At 36.5% G+C, this 22,493-nt stretch overlaps 2 protein-coding genes across 2 annotated transcripts in view; one reads left to right on the top strand and one right to left on the bottom strand.

Moving 5' to 3' along the window:
• The first annotated feature begins 2,261 nt into the window (after positions 1 to 2,261).
• LOC134796102 (EF-hand domain-containing family member C2-like) lies at positions 2,262 to 13,528 on the top strand. Its single transcript, XM_063768058.1, has 16 exons — positions 2,262 to 2,422; positions 2,807 to 2,962; positions 3,040 to 3,190; positions 3,564 to 3,676; positions 3,984 to 4,073; positions 4,374 to 4,450; positions 4,619 to 4,784; positions 5,250 to 5,412; positions 5,925 to 6,105; positions 7,383 to 7,533; positions 10,670 to 10,858; positions 10,949 to 11,094; positions 11,240 to 11,356; positions 11,629 to 11,808; positions 12,206 to 12,347; positions 12,579 to 13,528. Exons 1-16 carry the CDS (start codon positions 2,366 to 2,368, stop codon positions 12,687 to 12,689), a joined length of 2,190 nt encoding a protein of 729 aa, XP_063624128.1. The 5' UTR covers positions 2,262 to 2,365; the 3' UTR covers positions 12,690 to 13,528.
• Positions 13,518 to 22,493, bottom strand: part of LOC134796103 (dual oxidase maturation factor 2) — an 88,574-nt gene continuing 79,598 nt past the window's right edge. Inside the window, exons 4-11 of the mRNA XM_063768059.1 lie at positions 21,252 to 21,309; positions 18,540 to 18,677; positions 17,830 to 18,055; positions 17,249 to 17,460; positions 16,721 to 16,901; positions 16,111 to 16,260; positions 15,385 to 15,498; positions 13,518 to 14,830 (exon numbers count right to left, since the gene is read on the bottom strand). Of these exons, the coding sequence (XP_063624129.1) occupies positions 14,782 to 14,830; positions 15,385 to 15,498; positions 16,111 to 16,260; positions 16,721 to 16,901; positions 17,249 to 17,460; positions 17,830 to 18,055; positions 18,540 to 18,677; positions 21,252 to 21,309 (1,128 nt within the window). The 3' untranslated portion in view covers positions 13,518 to 14,781. The remainder of the gene's footprint in view (positions 14,831 to 15,384; positions 15,499 to 16,110; positions 16,261 to 16,720; positions 16,902 to 17,248; positions 17,461 to 17,829; positions 18,056 to 18,539; positions 18,678 to 21,251; positions 21,310 to 22,493) is intronic.

Raw genomic sequence — 22,493 nt, 5'->3', positions numbered from 1 at the left:
TTGCTACGCCCAAAAAACAAAACTGCTGCCAGAAATAGGTATGATTTTCAGGTAAAACTACTTTTGACCAACATGCTCAGTCAAAAGCAGTTATGCCTGTTTTTGTCGGTTAAAAGTTCTTTTGACCAGTTCACACTTTTGACTGCAACATATACATTCAGAAACTACAATATGTGACGTTCCACGGGAAAAGGTACCTTATGAGGGTTTCTAGTTTCGGAGATATTAAATGTTTTGTAAAGAGGTGAAAAAATGCTCAATTTTTTTTTATTGTGTGATCTGAAACCTTAATGCGTAACGTTTGTTTACCTGTTTTTATTTTTGTTATAAGTTAGTTATAAGCCTAGTAATGTCGTCTCAGAGTTTAGTTGAAAAGGTACCTTATGGAAAAAAGATTGAAAATTCCCAAAAAAACTAGTCAATACGGGAAAAGAAGTTTGGTAGAGAACTGTATTAGCATTCTGCAAAACTAATTTGATAATTTCAGTTCTGGTTGGGGCGCCTCGCAAATATTATAACCGTACATAGACCGACATCACAAATCCAAGTAGACTGCTATTATACCAAAGTTACTCTCGTCAAGTCTTTCTTAACTAGAATAATCTTCATTTGGTTTGGTCGCATGCAGTAAATCAGCCATTGGTTTGCTGAAAAATGCCAATACCCGACGCATTACCTTATGGAATATCTGGGGTCATTGAACCTCAATGCCGCTTATCTTCAATAGCAACCGAAATATATTATTGATAAGAAATAGACGATTTATACCATCTTAACCCCAAAATATTATTAGTTTATCCTAACTGTTCCATCATCATCATGCCTCATCATGTAACTTGACCACAAGGTACCTTTTCATTACATACAAATGATTGGTCTTTTTTAAGATTATTATGACGAAGAACTAATTAAATTGGGGGCAGTTTAATGTAAATTAATATTTTCTATTCATAAAAGATAAACTATAATATGATTGATATTTTGTAGTGATGTATTATTAGATTTATTTCCATAAGGTACCTTTTCGTAAATGTATGGAGCAAATACTGTTATTGTTATGTAAGTTTAAAGTGGCATAAGGGGTTAAATATAGTATGTAGTTGGGGTTTTAGGATTTATTTCATTTGAATGACAGAATTTCTTTCATATGTGCTCAGAAAAATTGATTGTGTGTCACATTAAAAGTAAAAATATTCAATTTTGTGATTTTATATGAAAAAGTCAGAAAATACATTTTCACCTCTAAATCGGTATTGTTTTTTGCTTAAACTGTCTGTCAGTGTCGTTTTCTAATAGATAAAATTTAAATCTTGAGAGCTCATTGCAATCAATCGTGAAAATGAAATAAAACTTTATTTTCAAGAGATTGGTTAGTATACACATAAATCAGTCGATATCAAAAGTTTCTATTTGCATTACAGAACAAGTCGCAATATTTTTTTAATCTCAGATATATAAGGCATTATTATTTGTAGTCAACTATGTAACTTACTTCAGGAACATAGTTTTTTAGGCGGCTAAACTTAAAACTTCTCTATCGTAAAGTTGCTCATTTCACAACATTATTTTCAAAAAATCATATCTCTGTAACTACGCAACCTAGAAGGTTGATCTTTTGTGTTATCGATAGGTTATTTATTGTAGATTACTGGGGTATGCATAACTCCATACCCGCCTTAAGGTACCTTTGACCGTGGGACGTCACAATAATATTAAAGTTTTTGTACAACTCCTAAAAATTTATGTTCTAAAAAAAGGAATAGATGCTTTGTGATATGCATTTTTAATTTAATTCACTAATTTATTATATAATAATGTTAGTTGTAATTTAGTTTTTATTTAATTGTAAGTTATTTTATAAGGTTAAATTTAGATGTGTTGAAATGCATTTGTATTTGTAGTATTTTGTAGGTATTTTGTGATTTGACAATTTAATTGATTAATAAAAAAAATTACAGTTAATAACTTATATACCTAGTAAATGTAATCATGATTTTATATTCTTAATAATATTCCTGGATTAAAATATAGTCTGGGTGCCGTATAGGTAGAAGTAAATAATAATAGTTGTCTAATTTATACCTAATTTTATTCAATAAAATCTTAAGATTATATAATTGATATTCAAAAGCAGTTTCACTCAAAATGATGATTGAATGCTCCTAGTGAGTATTATATCCTTAGGTATTTATTGCAACACACTTGCGCTTATGGCAAGTTCAAAAGAAGTGTAAAATACCCTTTAACTGTTACCATGGTAACGAATTCGCAAGTTTGTTGATTTTATGAAGTTTGGAACGCCATACAATATTTTTATAATAATTAATATTTAATATAATACCTAATTTTAATTAAATAACAAATCATGGCCATGAGAAATCCAAGACTACCGATGTTACCCGGTTACGGCGCCAACCCCTTGGCGAGTACTTTTAAAACTTATAGAATATTACTTAATTTCTTTTCTGTTTGTCCTTATACCTCTACTAAATTCAGCCTCCATCTATATTATCTGGTTTAATAAGCTAGTTCTTAGGTACCTACCTATATATTTCATATACTTATCAATATATTCATTAATTAGGTTATACAAATGTTGTGCATAATTCCATCGTTTTTTCACGGAAACGTACGAACGTGTCTTGCTATTTCAGTCAGTCTCGGTACAAAAAGTACTGAGGTTGCCCAAGCTGGAACGGAGAACTTCGCTAACGCTCGGTCAATTATACAATTTTACGGAATTGCGACGTCGCTCGTGTGTATAAGCGGTAGGTATCTATTTTTATTATGTCATTTTAAATTACAGATTGGGAGAACCAAATTTGGTGTTCGTCCAATTTTCACATCGATCGACAAAGTTAACATGTTAGTCGATAAACCAACCGAAGAAAACATCGTGCCCTCGCTGTACGCTCGAAAGCAAGCCCCGGAGCTACCTACCTGGCTCATGTACGATAAGAACGTATGTCCATATTTATTATACCTAAATGTTGGTTGTATCTTTTCCTTTTTTTATTTGGGACTTTTGATTTTTATCAGATACTGCGTTTCGAAGCGTATTTCCAACAGACGCTGCATGAGATGCGATCTTCGTCCAGCGTGCTTCGCAAGGTGAATATATTCTTCTTCCTTGAAGATGGTACGATCAAGGTTGTGGAACCACGGACGGAAAACAGTGGGACGTCGCAAGGTTAGTACTTATATCGTCCGATGACAAGCAAAACTCAAACTTTTAAGTTAGGTAACGTAAAAAAAGATATGACCGTTTATGCCGCAAAAAAACGTATATATCGACACTCAAGGAAAAAACCTGAAACCTATATATTTGTAAAAAATAAAAAAAGTTAAATTTTTACGGACACCTCGGTTCTAAAGCGATTACGATTCATGGCACTTCTTTCTTTTCTCCTCCAGTGGAACATCTTTCTGATCTTTGGGTAGCTCCATGTAAATAAGCAGACAAAAGAGCCCTTCCCGCTTAGTCGCATATTTTTAAAGCTGAATCGCTGAGGTTTCTGAGGGTTTACCTAGTGTCGTACCTAATCGTTTTTCTTACATTTTAGGAACAATTATATGTAGACAACGAATCCGACTTCCGCACAGCTACGACATGTATTACGATGTACTCGATTTGAATATAGGAGGAGAGGTCACTTTTCACGGAAAAGTTTTTAAAGTAAGTGACTTACCACCTACGCTCGTTAAAAATGAAAGGGCACTCTGTATATATATTTCCCAATTGAATTTCTCATCCCGTATAGTTAGGTATTATAAAGTGGAAAAGTTTTAACGGGTTGCTTACCTAGTTCGAAATATTAATGAATAATGCAACTTATCATTGTAATACAAAGCTTTAAGCTCTGAGCTTTAGTAATTTTTCTGCCTTTCTTACGTACCTAAATGGTGTTTCAGTCATCATCACACTCGATCGCTGCCGGCAAAGAGTCTTCATTGTTTTTCTAACAATAATTTCTTTTTTTTAGATCGTAAATTGCGACAATTTCACTAGAGTGTTCTTAAATCGCCTTGGAATCAATGTACCAGATCCTTTAAACTGGCCGGACGCTGTTGAAGTAAGTTCCATGAATTCTTATTTTAAAGAATAATATCTGGGAGACAGAGCTTCGCTCGGAAAACATATAAAAATTCAAAAATGCGCGTTTTATAGATATAAGACCTAGCCCCCGAAAACCCCCCTATAGCAAATTTCATCGAAATCGTTAGAGCCGTTTCCGAGATCCCCGAAATATATAAATAAACAAGAATTGCTCGTTTAAAGTTATAGAATATTTCGGTGTGTTACTTTTTTAGTTTTAGTGTTGGTACATGTATATCGGACTAAATATAATTTTATTTTCGTAACCACATTTTAGAGAACTCTACCAAAAGAAAAACCGCCCAAACATAGGCCATTTCGCCAATTCCTGGATTTTGACAGACAAGTGTTAAGGTATGACTCAGTACAAGTTATGTATTATAGGTAGTATAGTTTCTATCAATCTGCACAGTATAGACTTAAAGCAGGTAGCAGAGTCATTTAAATAGACTATAAATAGAAGTTTAAAAATAATATCTGATAGTGATATATAATATACTCTTCAATAATATTTTCTTGCAGATTTTACGGTTATTGGGACGACCGCGGGTCAGAATTTGGTACCAATCATACACTCGAGATACATTACTTCTTGGCTGACGACACAATCGAGATTAAAGAAACGCTTCCACCAAACTCCGGAATGGAAGCAGGGCCAATGTTCCTGAAGAGAATGCGACTGCCCAGAGTGCGTATCAATATTTAATACCAACTGCATAAATATGCCTTTCTCATCATCATTCTCTTGCCCTTGTCCCATTCACTTGGGGTCGGCGCAGCATGTCTTTCTCTTCCACACCTCTCTGCCGCCCTTCATCTCATCATTCACTTGCTTTCGTTTCATTTATCTCTCACACAGTCCATCCACCTTTTCCTCGTACTTCCCTCCACATTCATCATAATACTCGTTTTCTCGTCACATGACTCTCATCCCTCCGCATCACATACCCGTACCACGCTAGGCGATTTGCCTTTACTTTTTCTGTTATGGGTGCAACTTTCAAGCTTATATTTCCTTTCTAATATATTAAATATAAAATACCAAGGTATATGACGAAGTCTACATTTTATCGAGATACATTACCCATATTACCTTACCTTACGTACTTATTTAGTACAGTACTTTTACCTTTAAAATTCATATTGTTATCAGAAACTGCCAGATCACGTGGAAATGACGGGTGGTGCCCTTCCGCCTTCGTACAGCCCAGCAGATTTAAGCATCGGAGCAGTTTTGAATGTATTTGGACGGAATGTCGTATTAACGGATTGTGATCCTTTTACTGAGGAATATTATCGCGTCACATATGGATTCGGTACGAGTGATTTTTCGTATGGATTTACTTAGGTACCTAATATAGTTTTAAGTTAAAGAAAACCGATGTTTGTACTTATGCCATATCGCGTTATAAATTTTTTATACTGTTCAGAGTATAAACCCTTTTTAAAAAAGAACTTTATAAGGTCAATGTGGCAAATTCCGTCATAAGGACTATTCCGTCCACGAGCGTATATTTCTTTGATTTTCAATGGTAGGAAAAAATACTATTTGCTTTTGATTGTTGAAACTAAAAGCAATCGCTGCTTTGTCGACGAAATTATCAATGTTGTTCGTTGTTCGAGAAACACGCTAGTGGACGGATTAGCCCCTATGACGTAGGCCTTACCTATAATGTAGGCTGGCTAAGGAACCTCCTCAGCTCATACTTACCCGAATCCACACTATCCACAGTCAATACGAATGTTGCGGTAGGAAATTTCTCTGTAACGACCATTTACACAGTACAGTGAGTGGTGAATGTGTTAAGATAATATTTTGATTGTCCAGATACATTTGTGCCCCTGCCGACACCGGGCGCGGCATCCCACTGTGTGAGCACTAGCGTGGCGGATCGTCAACTCCCACCATGGAATGGCTACGGCTCGTATGAAGACTCTGCTGAGAATTGTCGCACTGTTGAACCTAAGGCTCCGCATGGAGATTTCATGAAGTTTCTTCACAAGGATAAGTAAAGTGTTTGATTTTAATGTCTCTCTTATCCTAATCATCATAGGAAATCATTTTACATAAGCACCTATAAACTTTTGGCTCGCCGAAGAGCACGTAGGTATTTTAGACATTTGCAAGCAACATGTCTATCTACAGGATGATTGGTAATTCGCGCTATTCCTTGAAAGAGGTTATTCTATGGGTCATTTGCAATGATTTAAGTCCAGTCAACCAGGGGTCAAAACTCATTGGTTTTCCAGTTATTTGAGTTTTTAGTTTTTTGTTTAAAAAACCCGCCTTTCGACTAAAAAGTGGTAATTGTGAAAAAAACTACTCAAATTTGGAATTAAAAAAAGCATTCATCTAATAGCCAAAGAACTACTGATTACGTAAAATAAAAAAAGATTGCCAAAACTTTCCAAAATTTTCTAACAAAAAGGATTTGAAGTCACAACATTTTTGTAATTTTCCCAAGACTTTGTAACGTTTTAGCACCCCCACCCCTTGAAAATAAGATAAGATAAAGTACCGAAGACAAAAAATGCTTACGTAGAAACTAATTACCTTAATGATCCTTAATTAGTTAGTTTGTGTCACCGAAGGCAAGGATGGGACCCCTACCCCAAGAAAATAAGATAAGGTAAGGTAACGAAGACAAATAAAGCCTAAGAAGATACTAAAATGACATAAACAAACCGATTAAGGGACAAATAAAGCCCATGGAGATAATAAAGTGACACGAACAAACCGAATAATGGTCACGTACGCTAGGTCAAGTCTTCCGCCTGCTCTGCTATTATTATTATTATTTTAAAAAGTTTAAGACAAAATGTCGACAATCGTACGTTTTTGGAAAGCTGAGGAACTGAGGAACTCATTTCTGTATTTTGTACGCAAAGTGTCATACTTTTTTTTAAAGTAATGCCTTAAAATGTTACAAAACCTTGGGAAAATTACAAAAAATTGTGACTTTAAATCCTTTTTTTTTTAATTTTGGAAAGTTTTGGCAATCTTTTTTTATTTCACGTAATCAGTAGTTTATTGGCTATTAGATGAATGCTTTTTTTAAATCCAAATTTGAGTAGTTTATTCACAATTACCACTTTTTAGTCGAAAGGCGGGTTTTTTAAACAAAAAACTAAAAACTCAAATAACTTGAAAACTAATGAGTTTTGACCCCTGGTTGACTGGACTTAAATCATTGCAAATGACCCATAGAATAACCCCTTTCAAGGAATACGGCGAATTACCAATCACCCTGTATATCTATTCTAAGACTGAGGTACTTAATTTTAGGGTTGGCTTCGATTCGCATGTTCTTCGCTTCGCTGCACGGCTTATTAATGACAATCCTGAAGACGCAGGGCGATATTTCATTGTAAAATACTTCTTATGTGATGACACCATGGGCATATTCGAACTAGGCGAAAGGAATTCTGGATTTAAGGTCAGTTAGCATTTATTCCATAATCGTAAGGATTTTATTCATGTCTGGCGGGTTATGAAGAACATATAATTTTTTTTTGCCTCGGAAAAGAATAAGAGTCTGAACATTGTACTCGTATACAAGTGTACCTCTTCCCTTAGGTACTTGACGATACAAAAATATACTCTTTCAGTAGGTAAAGAAAGTTTCATCTGATGTCTGTTTAATGCATCTCTGCTTTGTAATACACTAATACCCATTTTATTTTGTTCAAAAAAAGTGTTTAGTGTACCAAATGTTTTTTAATAGCAAAAGACGGGAATAATACCAATTTGGTACCAATTTGCTTATTAGGGTCAATTTCACCAAACGAGCATTTTTGTCTAATTCCCATGGAATTTTGAAATACCAACATTACACAAAAAAAAATATGCTGATAATTTGATAAAAAATATAATAAACTTTAATTTTCTTATTGGGTAAAAATATTCATAAAACTATAAAAGTTATTTCAATTTAAAATTTTGGTCAGGGCACGGGAATTAGTGTGTCCATGGGAATTAGATTTTACTAGCACGGAAATTAGAACATGGCCCAGGAATTGTTTTCTTAACTTATTTTGGTAGTTAAAACTATTATTTATGTATATTTTAATCTACAATAATATACTGCAACCATAATGAAGCGGCATCGAACATATTTACCTTCTTTAATTTTAGTTTCGGACGACAAATCTACGAAAGTATGATACACTAAAAACTACGTATTTGACTAATCGTTTCCTTTATTTTAATGGCAACTAATCTCTCTTTCTTAGTAAAATGTACATATTTCAAAACAATACTTTGAGTAGTTGCGTAAACTTGTCCGCCTTACATACAAAACTATTCATTAAAAAGTGTCATTATGTATCTGCATGTAGATAGGTACAAGGTGTATGATCTGGTATATGACCGTATAGGAAATGATACTAAGAAATAAATAGGGGCACAGTGAGAAGAAGTTATTGTGTAAGTTAATCTGAAGAAATCGAATATGCTGCCTTCATAAATTCATAACACAAAAAATTGTTTGACCACATATGAGGTAAGGTGGGGTAAACTATCTCCATGCCAAATATCATCAAGATGATATTGGTTCAGCGGTTTAAGCGTGACAAGATAACAGACAGACAGACAGAGATACTTTCGCATTTATAATATAGTAAGAATAGGATATATTTAATTATTCTTGTATTAGAAAAGCTAATTTATAACAACTATGAGGAACTATGAGGGTTTTCTGGGGTGAAAAATCGATCTAGCTAGGTGTTATCTCTGGGAAAACGCGCATTTTTAGTTTTTAGGTAGGTATATGTTTTCCGAGCAAAGCTCGGTCTCCCAGATGTTCAAACTTTATACGGCATACGCTGTTAGGTGTCTAATTTACAAAAAAGAACATTGCAAATTTGATTCATTTTGTTTTATGTAACCTTAGGTACAGGTATTATAATATGTAATAATTCCAAAAATAGTTTTATGTTTATATAATATTTTAATTTTATAATATGACCAATGAATAAGGTAAGGTGGGACAAGACTAACAGTACGAGGATTCCATACAAGTGAGTCTTACCCCGGTGTCGTCTTACCCCACCTTACCTTACGTATTAAAATTGCCCGGGTTATTCGGGTCCACCCTGTATGTACTATAGTACTTATACTAAAAACCGTTCACAGATTTTTGTGCATTCTTTAAGATTTTCTTAAATGTAAAATACAAAGATATACGTCATATTGTTATTACATATAATATATATTCAATGCCAATATACATATATCGCCGCACTGACAACGCGCCGACGCGCCGGGCGTGTGCGCTTCTTAATGACATGGGCCAGCACCTCCCGGAGGTCGACGTATTCGCTGACAGTATAGGGACGTTTGTGAGGCTTGTGGCGCTGTATCTTAACAATTGCTCTACATAGAATGGTATTTAATGTATTATGATTATAGTGACGCGAATTGTATTTGACTATTTATTTCTTATTTTATTTTTCTATTTTTTATTTCTTTGTTGACTTTTATCTTTATTTATCAAATGACATTTATATTAGAATAAGCTTGATGTGATGACATTTTTTTTTTCTTTATGTATAATTTTTTTATTGAATGTATTGAATTTTTAAATGTTTTAATGTTAATAATGTAATTAATGTGTAAGTGTTTTGGTCCAGCACTGTAAACTTGCATGTGGTTTTAAATAAATGAAATGAAATATATATAATAATAATATGACGTAAACATTGCCAATTAACTTACAGTGCCCCCAATAAAAGATTTGTTGACAATATATGTAATACTTCCTAATTCCCGTGCCACTTAATCAGCTGTTTTAGGTAAATATTCCATGGGAATTAGGGCACGGAAATTAGAATTCGTAATAAAAAAATTCGCCAAAAATTTAAATCGTGTTTGACCAAACTGTTATGTTATCGCTAACATAAAGATACATAAAGGGCTCCTAAATATGACAATTGTTATTGAAAAGCTATGTGGGAAATAAAATTTATAAGGGGCATCGAAATTAGAAAAAAATTGTCGCCCACCCGGATTCCGAAATAATTACGCGATTTGCTCGAACACGCCGCGGCTTGAAGTACATCCGCTTGCTTTGAGAGACAGCCGAATACTGCCAGTACAGGTGAGGCGGGACACGAGGCGGTTCAAATACAGACGTCGGCTGTCAGAGCCCTTTGAGTTTTGCCGACGAAATTGTACTCGCGCGCTCGGACAATATTTAAACATCGATCACGAGCTATTTACCACAATGAAGTTAATAGTGTATGTGCTCAGTGATAGTAAATATCATCTAGTTTAAGTATTTGATACTAAATTAGTGATACTAATGTACAATTTTTCGTAGGATTTTTCATTATGCTCAAAAGTAGATTCCGGACAGGGCACGGGAGTAGTAATTTGAGCCTTTATGTATTTTTAAGTGTACTCTAAAAACCAATTAATCAGTGAATTCATATGGAACTCGGTGTGAAAGTGTGACTTCTTTATGTAAAAAAAAAATGGTAAGTATTATATGATGCTAACCCCCGATTTTCATCACGGACAGAAAAAAATTCAATTTCAGAAATTGACCCATTAAGTACGTTTTTTTTTCCTAGGGTGGTAAATTCTTTCGACGTGACAAGATGTATCATCCGGACGTGGACTTCTTCGTGCCGAAAGAGCCCCCCTCGTACACCGACAAGGATATGTGGATCGGCAACGAACTTGTGATCCGCAAGCATCGCTTTAGACTCTTTGCTGCCGATGAGTATGCCTTGCGGTATATGGAGCTACATGCTAAAGAGGTCAGAAATTACAAAGACTTTACTAAGTACCTATCCAATAACCACCAATTAAGGTATTGCATTAATTAACAACTGGCGGCATGCTTGCAGTATCCAATGGCTAATGTACCACTGATTATGGACAAGATTCGACGTACTTTGGCTAGCAAGGAAAATGGCTACAAGAACTTTGTTGCAAAATACATGGGCGCTGTATTGCCGAATAATAAAGATCTAATGACGACGCGTTGTTTCAAGTAAGGAAGCAGTTCCTACATATATATTTAAGTATCTTCACAGTTTTTTTTGTAATTTATGTTGGTATAATATTTTCGTTTTTATACGACAAATTACTGTATATTACGAAGGTAATTTAACGTGCTTCTATTGCTCAATTTTCAGACAAGCACTGAAAGAAATAATGTGTGAAAAAATGACAGAACATGAATTTATAACATTGATCCGATATTTCCGTGGTGATCCCGGGCAAGAGCCGAGCCCAAGAAGGGAAATGATCAGGTGAGATGAGGTACTTTCGGTCGCCATCAAATATATCGGAGCGGCTAAGGTGTTCACAATATCTGAACACGCGCTCTAACGCCTTGACAATAGAGGCGTGTTCAGATATTTGTGAGTGCATAGTGATTATGAATCATTCTTAAATTATAGGTTTCCCGGATCTAGTCCACCTATTGCCAACTTTCCACCCTCGTAAACTGTATAACTAATAAATCTAATCATGTCTTTGTTACTTGTTATACGTTTTATTACAAGAGATTATCTGCTTGAAGGTCTTTGGTGTTCTCGGACTTGACGCGAGGCCTATGGGACGATCATGCGCGACTGCAAGAAGGCCTGCTACACGCCGACGAGGCCAAATTGGGAACATTGTCCGTTTCACGCTTACGTCAGTTATTGCGTGCGCATCGCCTGCCCATCAACGCTGACCTTATGGAATGCATGCTCGAAGTGTATGTTACTTATGTTAGGATATTAATTAGTATTTGTAACGTTGTGTTCCATTGAACGCAACTTTGGAGTTACTATCAAGAGAATCACCCCGCCGAATGTGGTGTCATTCACGGTCCAATTTCGCATATCAATTGTGTAGACTCAACATCAATTTCGAATGTAAGTTCTTCGCTCTTACAGCTCCGTAGGTTCGTGTTCGTCTCTCACTCTTATTAGTGAACTTAAACGTTAGCGAGATGGATGTGCGTGCTCGGGATCGCGGATATCATGTTTTTGAATTTTAATTTAACAAAACCTAAGTATTAACAAAAAAAAAGATGAATTCCTTCAAAAATAAGCATCCTACGGCACCTTAATTAATAAAGCAATGCAAGATGTGAAGTGTGTTTTGCACAGATTGGAGAAAGATGAGAATTGCAATATTCGCTACGACGACCTGATGTCGTTCCTGGACTTCCAAACTCGACCGGTCTACAACCTCGCTGAGGGAGACTACCAGAAAGTTGTGCGACATGCGCCCCCTGTTAAATTTACAGAGGTATGTTTGTTATTTTTTACACCTCCCTTTCAAGAAGATCAAAGTGGTCCATATCTACGGCTGCCACGATATTTTCGAAAATTTTGGACTTGGTCACCAATTCAATCGAAAATCAAATTGATTTTTGTTTCAAAGACAACAAAGAAATGTCAATCTGTGAAAATTGTTTGCTCTTATAGGTATGTCAGTTATTTTTCAAGTATCCAAGTAAGTATTATCTTTTATTTACAGTGCAAACGGTGGGCAGATGTGGACACTATCATTAAGGAGGGCTACGTCAACTGGAGCGCCTTCCTCTGCCAACTGAACATGGACCATCTTGTTAAAGATCCTCAGCCTTAAAATATTTCATGTTACACCGTACTGCATCCAGTGGCCACACCCCGAGTACCTATGCATTAGTTGACTAGCGATTGATTGAAAATTGCCAGAAGTCACCTGTTAAGCGAGGTGTATAGACTATGAAGAAATTGCATGAAATTTAAGCACATAACATTGTCGATTGCTAAAAGGCAAATTGCATTCAAAAGTTTGATCAGATGTAACGCAATGTAATGAAAATTGCATGTAAGTTCTTAATACTAGTGTAAACCTGGCAATAGAAATAAACCTTTATTAAAATGAGCGCACTTTCACACCACCTATGCTCACTCTCAAGTAATATTATAGACGTATAATGTTTGAGTGCGTGTGTTGGGTGGTTGCGTCTGTAAAGGCACCTGTACACAATGGGCCAGCGCCGGCCACTCCAAGGGACGCATTTATGCGTTAGAGGGAGCAAGTGATATTGCTTTTTTTTATTCTACCGTATGGCTGCATCCCTTGGAGCGACCGGCGCTGGCCCATTGTGTACAGGGGCCTTATGAATAATTAAGACGTGTGTGATGGTAGTATGGGGAGGGGCGCGCTCTTTAAAAATGGTTTATTTGTAACAAATCATTGATTGTATCGTAACGCAAGTAATATTGCCGAATTGCGGAAACAGTTGGCCATGGTGTAGCGTGAGTTATCTTTTCGATCTGCTGTTGATGGTGCCCGAGCGCGAGCACTAACCTCTGCACTTTAAAAATCGACTTTCCTGGCAGACTCATTAATACAATCATGTGATTTACATTTTTATTTATTTTAGATATAACTTGTATGTAAACGGGTTCTAAATAAAATACAGGCTCTATTTTCGATTTGAATTCGTTTATTTTTTCGAAGAGAATAAATACAATCTTCTAAGTCATTCTTCCTATTATAGTTATATACATTCTCACTTTTATACTGTTAACATTTACCTACGCAATGTCACATACTTATACATATTCACTGTTGCAAACATATTTTCACAACATTGAAAATGATCAGCGTTTTAAATAATACTATTACAGAATAATATACTGTCAACAATTAGGGTCAATATTATTTTAAAATGAATACCTTTAAGGAGCTACTTACTTCTCGTTTGGAATTTTATATCACGCATTCTATCAATGCCACTATCATATGAAATAAATAACTTACAGTAAATCTTAATGACTTTCCTAGTGATATTATGAACAGGCGTGTGTAAACATGCCAACTGTTGGATTATCTTGATAAATTAGGAAATAAGGGATACGATTAAAATACGTCAGGTTCAAATTAAACATTTTAGTCAGGTACATACATATTTTACGCCTATTTGTTTCCATTTTAAATTAGGAGTCTCGCTAACAAACTTGATGTAAACGGAGTTAACAACACAGTGCAATTAGGTACACGGCATAATTTGCTGACCATCATCCCTGAATCCAATCCAATTCCCTGAATCAGAATAATAAATAAGAAAAGAAAAAAAAATGTTCTTCTAAACAGCACCAAGTAATAAGGCCACTGTAGTCAAAATGTACAAATAGTATGTTTTCGGCGTATTTCAATATTTTCAATTGGCTTGATTCAACATTAGTTTAACTAGACTAGTTTTAAATTACTCGTTATGGACAAAAATGAAATGTATCTATACAGCAAAATTATTATGCTTTTATTATTGTGCGAGTTAGTTAACTGATTTGTATCGCGGAGTGAGTACATGGCACAAAGTATTCACTTGTGTCGATGCAGTCTAATACACCTGAGCACCTCTGCTATATAACCATAATTTATAAACGAGGTAAACAAAATCCTGTAACTTAGAATATCTAGTTTTACATTATTACAATTTATGACACTGGACAGGTGCTTAAAAATAATTTAGATAATTAGTATAATGTACATATTTACACGCAGGAGACTGCCTCGCTTATGAGGCAATGCTATTAAATATTTCGGTCAACAGTCCCCTTATTTATGATTACTGTCGTCCATTTTGGAGATCGGTAACTTGAATTCACACTACTTGGTAAATTTCTTACATAGTTCATTATAATATTCACTAACAAATGCCACAGCTACAGGTCACCGCACTATCTCACCACATATCTTTAACTCGTTCCGTAGCAGGTATTTGAGGTCGGAACCTGTAAAATAGAGAGTTATGCTTAGAAACAGAACGAAAATAATCCGTACGTTGAGGGTTAATTTAGATGGTGCGCGAACTCGCATGCAATTTTAGTTACATTGCGTATTATTGAGTTTACATCCGATCTCCAATCCGATCGACTGTTCAAACATCGCAAAGTAATGAAACTAGCATGCGAGTTTTAGTACCGTCTAATGAGCGTTTGAAGCTGATTTGATCTCGAACTTGACATTCAAGGTTTGGTGTGTCTTATAAATTATAACCGACATACTCAGCTCGCTTAATATAAACAGTTCCAAACATTTCGTATCTGTTCTATACTGCTAATAGAGTCAGACCAAGAAAAGTCTGCAGCGGATTTGATAGCCCACGCAGTGCACGTGTTATTTTAAACGTCAAACTTCTATGAGATGATGACGTATAAATAACACTTACACTGCGTGGGCTATCAAATCCGCTGCAGACTTTTCTTGGTCCGACTCTACAAAGTGCCATTGTGTTACCTACTCGAACAGTCAGAGAAAGTAAAAACTATATACATACAATCCTTACCTGTGTGCTGGGATAGCTAAAGGTGGATTCGGAGGACTCCCCGCTAGTGGAGACAGCTTGATTGCCGTGCTGTGGCCATTAATACTGGATCCTATACTAGATGCACTGTCCGCTCTAAAACACACAGAAAACAATCACTACACCTTATAAAATCAAAGAAAGAAATAAACAAACATAGTAAAACTTAAAAATCTACAGATAAAAAATTTGGCCCAGATCGCCGTCAACGGGCAAGGTGCCCAGAAGGCTGGCCATATTTCCCCGCTGTATGGCGATACTAATACGCTGAGCGAAATAGTGGCCAGCCCTCTGTTTATTTATTTATTTGTTTATTTTTTTCTTTGTTTTTATCAATAAAGCAATTAATAAGACCTACACCTTATAATATAATATACAATTCAGTATCTTAACTATACCAGCTAAAACTCAGATAGTGTAAATACATTTTGGATCGTTGGCTGTATAGATCATAGATGTTTGTGTACTCGACCGTAAAGACAAATTCACTGTTAAGTTCACAAACATCTTTTTGGAACGTTGGCTGTTAAGATCTTTATGTACCTAGTGCTACCTACCCAAGTACCTAACCGTACAAGGATAAATTGGAAAAGTTCAATATCGGCTAAGTGGGTCGAACGTTTTTCGTTTCATGGTTCATTTTCAATAATTGGTTTTTTCTTGTATTGGATGGGCCGATTTATTTTTACTTTCAACAAAAATCCTCACCTGTCGATCTGCCTCCTGAAGAGAGGATACCTCCAGGGCGAGTTTGGTTTGCGATGCTCGTGGTGAAAGGCGGGGTTGTCCCGACCATTCTCGTTCACAACCGCCATAGAAACTTGGCCCTCCGTTTCTCTAGTTTTTGATGATAATCTCCTGTAAATTTAGAGAAAAGAAAAAAATATTCATTGTTATTATTAAAAAAAAATGTTAAGATTCTCAAATGATGGTAATCAAATTATTTCTTCCAGCTGTTGTAAATCTAAAACCTACGCCAAGCAGTGTTGGCCGAAAGTTAATGCGAATTGAAAATGCTGGCCATTAACCATTATAAATTGAACCTTAAACCGTAATCATCCGTTACGGTTTAAGGTTCGATTTAGAATGGTTAATGGCTAACATTTTCAATTCGCATTAACTTTCGGCCAACACTGACGCCAAGCCTTTTATGTTTTAGAAATTTTACCTATATTATTATGTAACCCTAATAGAAAAAAGCGCCCCAAAAATATATTGTACGAAAGAACCAGTACGCAAATGCATGAGACATTTGAAAATCCTGAAATGCTATTTCTATTATATTTGACTTTTAAAATCTATAGAAAGCCTAAAGTACCTAAGTATTCTAGACGGCAAGGATTGCTGTGTTTGTGGCCTTGCTCGCTGTCGGCTATCGACAATGAGCACGTGTCTGTCATACGGCGTGTCGTAGTCTACTTCTAACACTGTGGAGAACCGGTGCGGCCACACCAGGTCCACTGCTGCGATCAGCAGGCCCACTACGAGGCAGATGCACCCTGAAATAAGATAACACAAATATTTTTAAAATGAAATCAAAGTACAACTACATTACAGAGCTCATTAAACAAATAGTTATACAACGGAAACACGACGCGATACTATATACATAAACGTCCTGACGATACAAGAGGAAGAAAGGTTTTTTTTCGTGTCTCCGGGTATCATAATTAACAGTGCGAGAACTCGCCAACTTTATTCACTAGTAAGAAGATCAAGCGCTAATGAAACAGAGGCGGTCTATAAAGCAAATCCGTCGACGACTCAATTCAGCGAAAATTTCAAGCCCTTGTCTGAATGCCATTGCCATGATACTTTAGCTCGCTAGCAATTTAAATCAGTTTACCTGAGATGAGCACCAGCCAGAAGCACCAGCCTAGCGAGAACAGCAATGTGGATCCGTCCAGCCGCACCACTAAAGGTACATGAGGCAGTGACGCCCAGTAGCCGCCGGCCGCCGCGCACAACGTCACACCCAGCGTTGCCATTGCGTACGCGCCGTAGCGAGGTACCACCACGAGCAGTAGGTTCATTAGTAGCCATAGCGCGAGTGCTGCCCTGGAATTAACAATGTATGTGATCAGATCTCGTTTGGGAGAGTAGGTTCGTATCCTACCGACTGCGCCATGTTAAGTTGTTCTAAACATGGCCTTAAGGATTTTCAGGCAGATTTTAGAAGTTTTTAAAATTATTTTAGGTATTTACACAGACAAGATGTTAGCTTTGACAATGTAGTAAAAAATAGGTAGTAAAAAAGCGTAAGAGTGCGGGGATCATAGGATAGTAAATGCTACGTAAAGAACTTTGATATTTTATCGATAAGGGGCAGGAAATAATACGTTGATGCATTTAACTGAACCTTGGTTATGATTCGTACAAAATAGAACAGCAATGGAATCTAAACCAAATTAGCCCGACATAACATACCATAGCAAGGTCGAGGTGGTATATCCCGCGGCGCGGTACTTGGCTCCCCACTCGAAGCCCTCGTGTTGCACCGCGAAGTGTTCAGCCACACTCAGCACAGGGTACGGCAAACCCCGCTCCAGGCCCTCTCTGTACCACTCCTGCACGCCGCCCGCGTCCTCCCATCGGAACTGCTCGTTGTAATCCACGCCAGGGTCTCCGACGGAGGTGTTACCCCAGGATAGCGCTGTAATATAGCCTTATATGAGATAGGAATAGATAAAGTGAGGGATGATGTAAACTGAACTGACATATACATATTTTTTTCCATTATCTCATTTAGCGGGTTCGATTCCCGGTTCAGACAGGAGATTCTTTAAAATACTTTGAACGCAGTTCGTATTGAAAAAAAAAAGAAGGAAATCAAGAATGAGTAGAATTTCCTGTATTTAAAGTACTTCCCCTCCATGTGGCAAAGTCGTGGAACGCCCTGTATATGTACTATAGATAACTATGCTGGATGACATATATATGCCATCCAGCCAGCTATCCAGCAGTAACACTCGTATCCCAGAATAACTCGCCGGTAAGTGTGACGTTGACATGTCCGAGCTCTAAATGGTCGGTCATCCAGCAGTCCAGGCGCACGAGGAAGTTGTTCCGCTATCCCGGTTGCTCCACATGCCGAAACGTCTATTTGTAATACTAAGATATATGACAGAATTACTCGCCGGTAAGTGTGACGTTGACGTGTCCGAGCCCTACGTGGCCAGCCAGCCAGCAGTCCAGGCGTTCAGCAGAGTAGGCGCGGTACGCAGCGCGCGCCACCCGGGCGCCTCCAACGTGCCACGACGACCCGTGTTTGCACACTGGAAAATAATTTTATTTCACAATTATGCTACACCTTCGCATTTCAATTAAAATATGTTTTTATATATTATCAGCAAAAAACGACCCCCATCTTAAGCAACATATCTGCATATTGTGCTACTAAAGTTGTATTTAACCTCCAGACACAACACAGGACATCCGTTCTCATTTTAATTTGCGTCTGTCGTTCTTTCGGACAAACAAAATATAAAATGTTTGTGTGACTCATAATTTTAATCTTAAATACTGTTAATAAATAAATCCTTATAAACCGGATAATATTATTTAGGGCCACTTGCACCATTCACTAGCCCAGGATTAGCCGGTTAAACCTGGAGTTACCAGTACAATTTGACACTGGGTTAACTAGTTAACCCCGGGTTACTCGGTTGGTGCAAGTGGCGTTTAGTGGAATGGTGCAAGTGGCGCTTAGAAACCTAAAGTAGGTACCTAGTCTATCTGTTTAGTAGGTACCTACAGTCCTACACAAAGGCGAAATAATCCAGATTTATAATAACTTTTACATAGCTTGGGCGGGATGATATTTGTCGTCTACTCATCTCTCTACTATTTATAGCATTAAAATGCAAATAGGCAAAATATGTATTGAGATGACAGCTGTCACCGTACCCATGCTATGTGAAAAATCTATAGGTTCCATTTTGTCTTTGCGGTCTCCTAAAGTTGAGACAATTCAATTCAGTTCAAATCGTTTAATACGGTATCAACGTATGTACAGCATTTTTGCATACAAACTTCTATACAGAGAGAGTACTTTTTCTCTGCAGCTGACTGTACATACTAAAAATCAAAAAACACATCGTCAGATGACAACTCAAACTCACTAATTAAAATACTAAAAAAAAAACTAAACAAAAATCGACCTTATTTTATTTTTGTACTAATATAGTTCACTATGGCTATGAATTTAGGTGGCAATTAGTGAGTTTTGGTTGTCACCTGACGACATAACATAAGTAAAAATCACATAGTATGCCTATGTTTACTATAAAGAGGTACAATTTTGATTGCAAGAAAGCTGGGAAGAAAGTACAAAAATATCATGTCTAAATTAGACAAACGAGCAAAGACGAGACGATGGCGAGACCATTTTCTCATTATTAGTACTCGTAATCCCGTTTATTTAACCCTTTTGCAGGCCGCACCAAACTAGCAAATGTAACTTAAAGCCAGACAATGTTAGGCATAGTAGGTAAAGTTGACGGTATTTTCAACCAAAAGTATTTTGGCCACTACGATCCATTTATAACCAACTTGATTTATTTCAAAGCTACTGAAGTAGGTAGTCTTATAATTTAGAAAATTATAGGTAGGTAATAAACTCGTATATCAAATGTCTAGATTGCAGCACACTATTCTGAGTCACGACTGATCAGCTGGTTTTTGTTTTGTGATCAAATTATAGCTTTATTTTATTAGTTATGTTTATTTAAATAACTATTGCATTGTACAATTTTGATATACATAAATTACAGAAAGGTAGAGTCTGTGCGGAAAGAGTCGTAGAATGTATTGGAGTACTCTATCGTAAATTAAGGCCGGTACTGTTGTTTTTTACATGTTCATTTTGTTAATATATGTATTACCCTCTAAGCTATATTACTAATTAAATAATCGAAGGGGCATGGCATAGCTATGGCCAGTATACATTTAATTGTGTAAAAATGATTTCTATATATAGTATTGAATGAGCACGGATGCCCATTGTCCATAGGTATCCGTCGGCGCGCTCTTTAATTATGCCGTGGTATCTGTAGTCTCTAAATAACGGTTAATTACTTCAGTACTTCATATAGGTTAAAAGTGGTCTAAGAGCGGGCGTGCAATACTTAATGCTAAGCTATTTATAAGCCCGAAATGCCAATGTTCTAGGTATATCCGCTTCGCCTCTCAGCACGTGATTCAGATTTACAAATCCTTTTACGTAGGTAATGACTGTTTGGGGACTGGTATAGATTACTTCCATCAGGGCCACTGAGATAGGTTTTAATACTAATCAACAACCAGTGGCTTACACAATTACTTGAGATTGAAAACAATTTGAAAAGCTTCTACGAATTACTAATTACAGTTTTTTTATCGACTCAGGATATTTTCCATTTAAAATATAAGTATTATGAGAAGTGGGCGTTCAGGCACTTAGTTAAAAAAAAGTAGTTTCTTCCGCCTGGGCCATATAATTGATTCGATTGATAGCCTATCCATAACCCGCAAGGGTTGGTTAAGCTTTTTTTGTTGTAGTCAATTAAAAAACTATCGTGGGTTAAAAGTGATATTGAAGTCTCTTTAATAAGGACCGGAAAAACCAAATTAAGTTACCTTCAATTTTATAAAATATGTAGGTATACGAAAACGTATTACGTAAATACATTTGCAATGTAATAATTATAAAATTATTGGTATAGCTACAAACCTTAATTTGATTGCGCTAAACGTCCACCTCTGCACAGACATTATATTCTGTAATGGCACACCCAACTAGTTTTGTAAGATAAATCACATTCCTAAATATATTCTCCCACAGTACGATCTAGTTTAAACTATGGACTCACCTAGTATAACAGTTCCAACGAAGAGACTAAGCGTAACGATGGTGAATGTGGAAAACCTCTGAAACGAAAAAAGTGTATTCTAAAATTATCTATTCGGAATAAAATCGAATGTGTATTTATTTAAGTAAATCCGAATCCAAGTCGGACTCGTGCCACAAAGGTTTGGTACCATAATAAAATATTACAATGTTTTATTTTCCTACGAGAGAGAAAATTTCAACTAAATAATATCTACTTATTACGGTTCTTGAGATTAATCGAATCGGGCGGGGAATCAAAAGAAAGGAACCATTCCAACCTTCGAGCAACACGGAAGGGAGGCGGCATTCGCACTATTTCCCCTCTGCCGAGGTACAAGATTAGCGCGTCAATCTAATCTAGCGCGGGTAATAAAACTAGTTGCACTCGGATTTTTCACTAGACCGAGTCCAGACGCGCGCGTGAACACTGCTGCACAAAAATGCCTGTTTGCTCGGTTTTTTGTTATAAAAAGAGGTCGGGGCCATCAAATTTACAAAAATAAAGTGTTACATTTCACATGTAATATTTTTTTTACATAGCATACGTTTAATTACATTCAAACACAATTATTATATTTTAGTCTCATGTAATTGTTGGATTTATCGATTTTGCTCGCTCAGTACAAATTGCGGATCGGTCGAGCGACAAATCCGACTTCTCATCTCTCAGAATACAATAACATATTTCAACGAAAATGTGTTAGTGTGCGTGTTGTGACACTTGTCACTCGTCCGTACACAAAAAGAGATCGAGGTTTGCAAGATTTGTCTTTGACGTGTGTCATTTTCTATGTATTTGTGTCGTCATTACAGATTGGATTTTGTATTTAAGTGTGTGAGAAGTGCGACTGTGTGCACCTTTCCCCCCGCGAAAAATGGCAGAAAGATTTGTACGGTGAGATATCGCTTGGGCCCCTCCCTTCCGATGTGTCGGAAGCCGGTGTTGCTCGAAGATTCCAACCCAGCTCAAAAAATTGAGTACACAATACCCGGAACTTAAAATCGGCAATAAATAACCAAACTGCATTGAATAAACTTTATGATAAATGCCATAATACCTGGCTGAATGTGATATTATACAAATAGTTTCTTTCTGTCATGTACATCTGGTCATCCCATACATCTGGCACGTCAGTGTCAAAAAATGGTTCTTGAAACGGGCAGCGACGGAATAAACGGGATGTTTAACGAGGCTGTGCTGTGTAATTTTTTCTGTTAATTT

Source organism: Cydia splendana, chromosome 13, assembly GCF_910591565.1.
Source record: "Cydia splendana chromosome 13, ilCydSple1.2, whole genome shotgun sequence".
Taxonomy (NCBI): Eukaryota; Metazoa; Arthropoda; class Insecta; order Lepidoptera; family Tortricidae; genus Cydia; species Cydia splendana.
The sequence above is the reverse complement of the archived record's forward strand: the minus strand, read 5'-3'. Positions and strand labels throughout refer to the sequence as shown.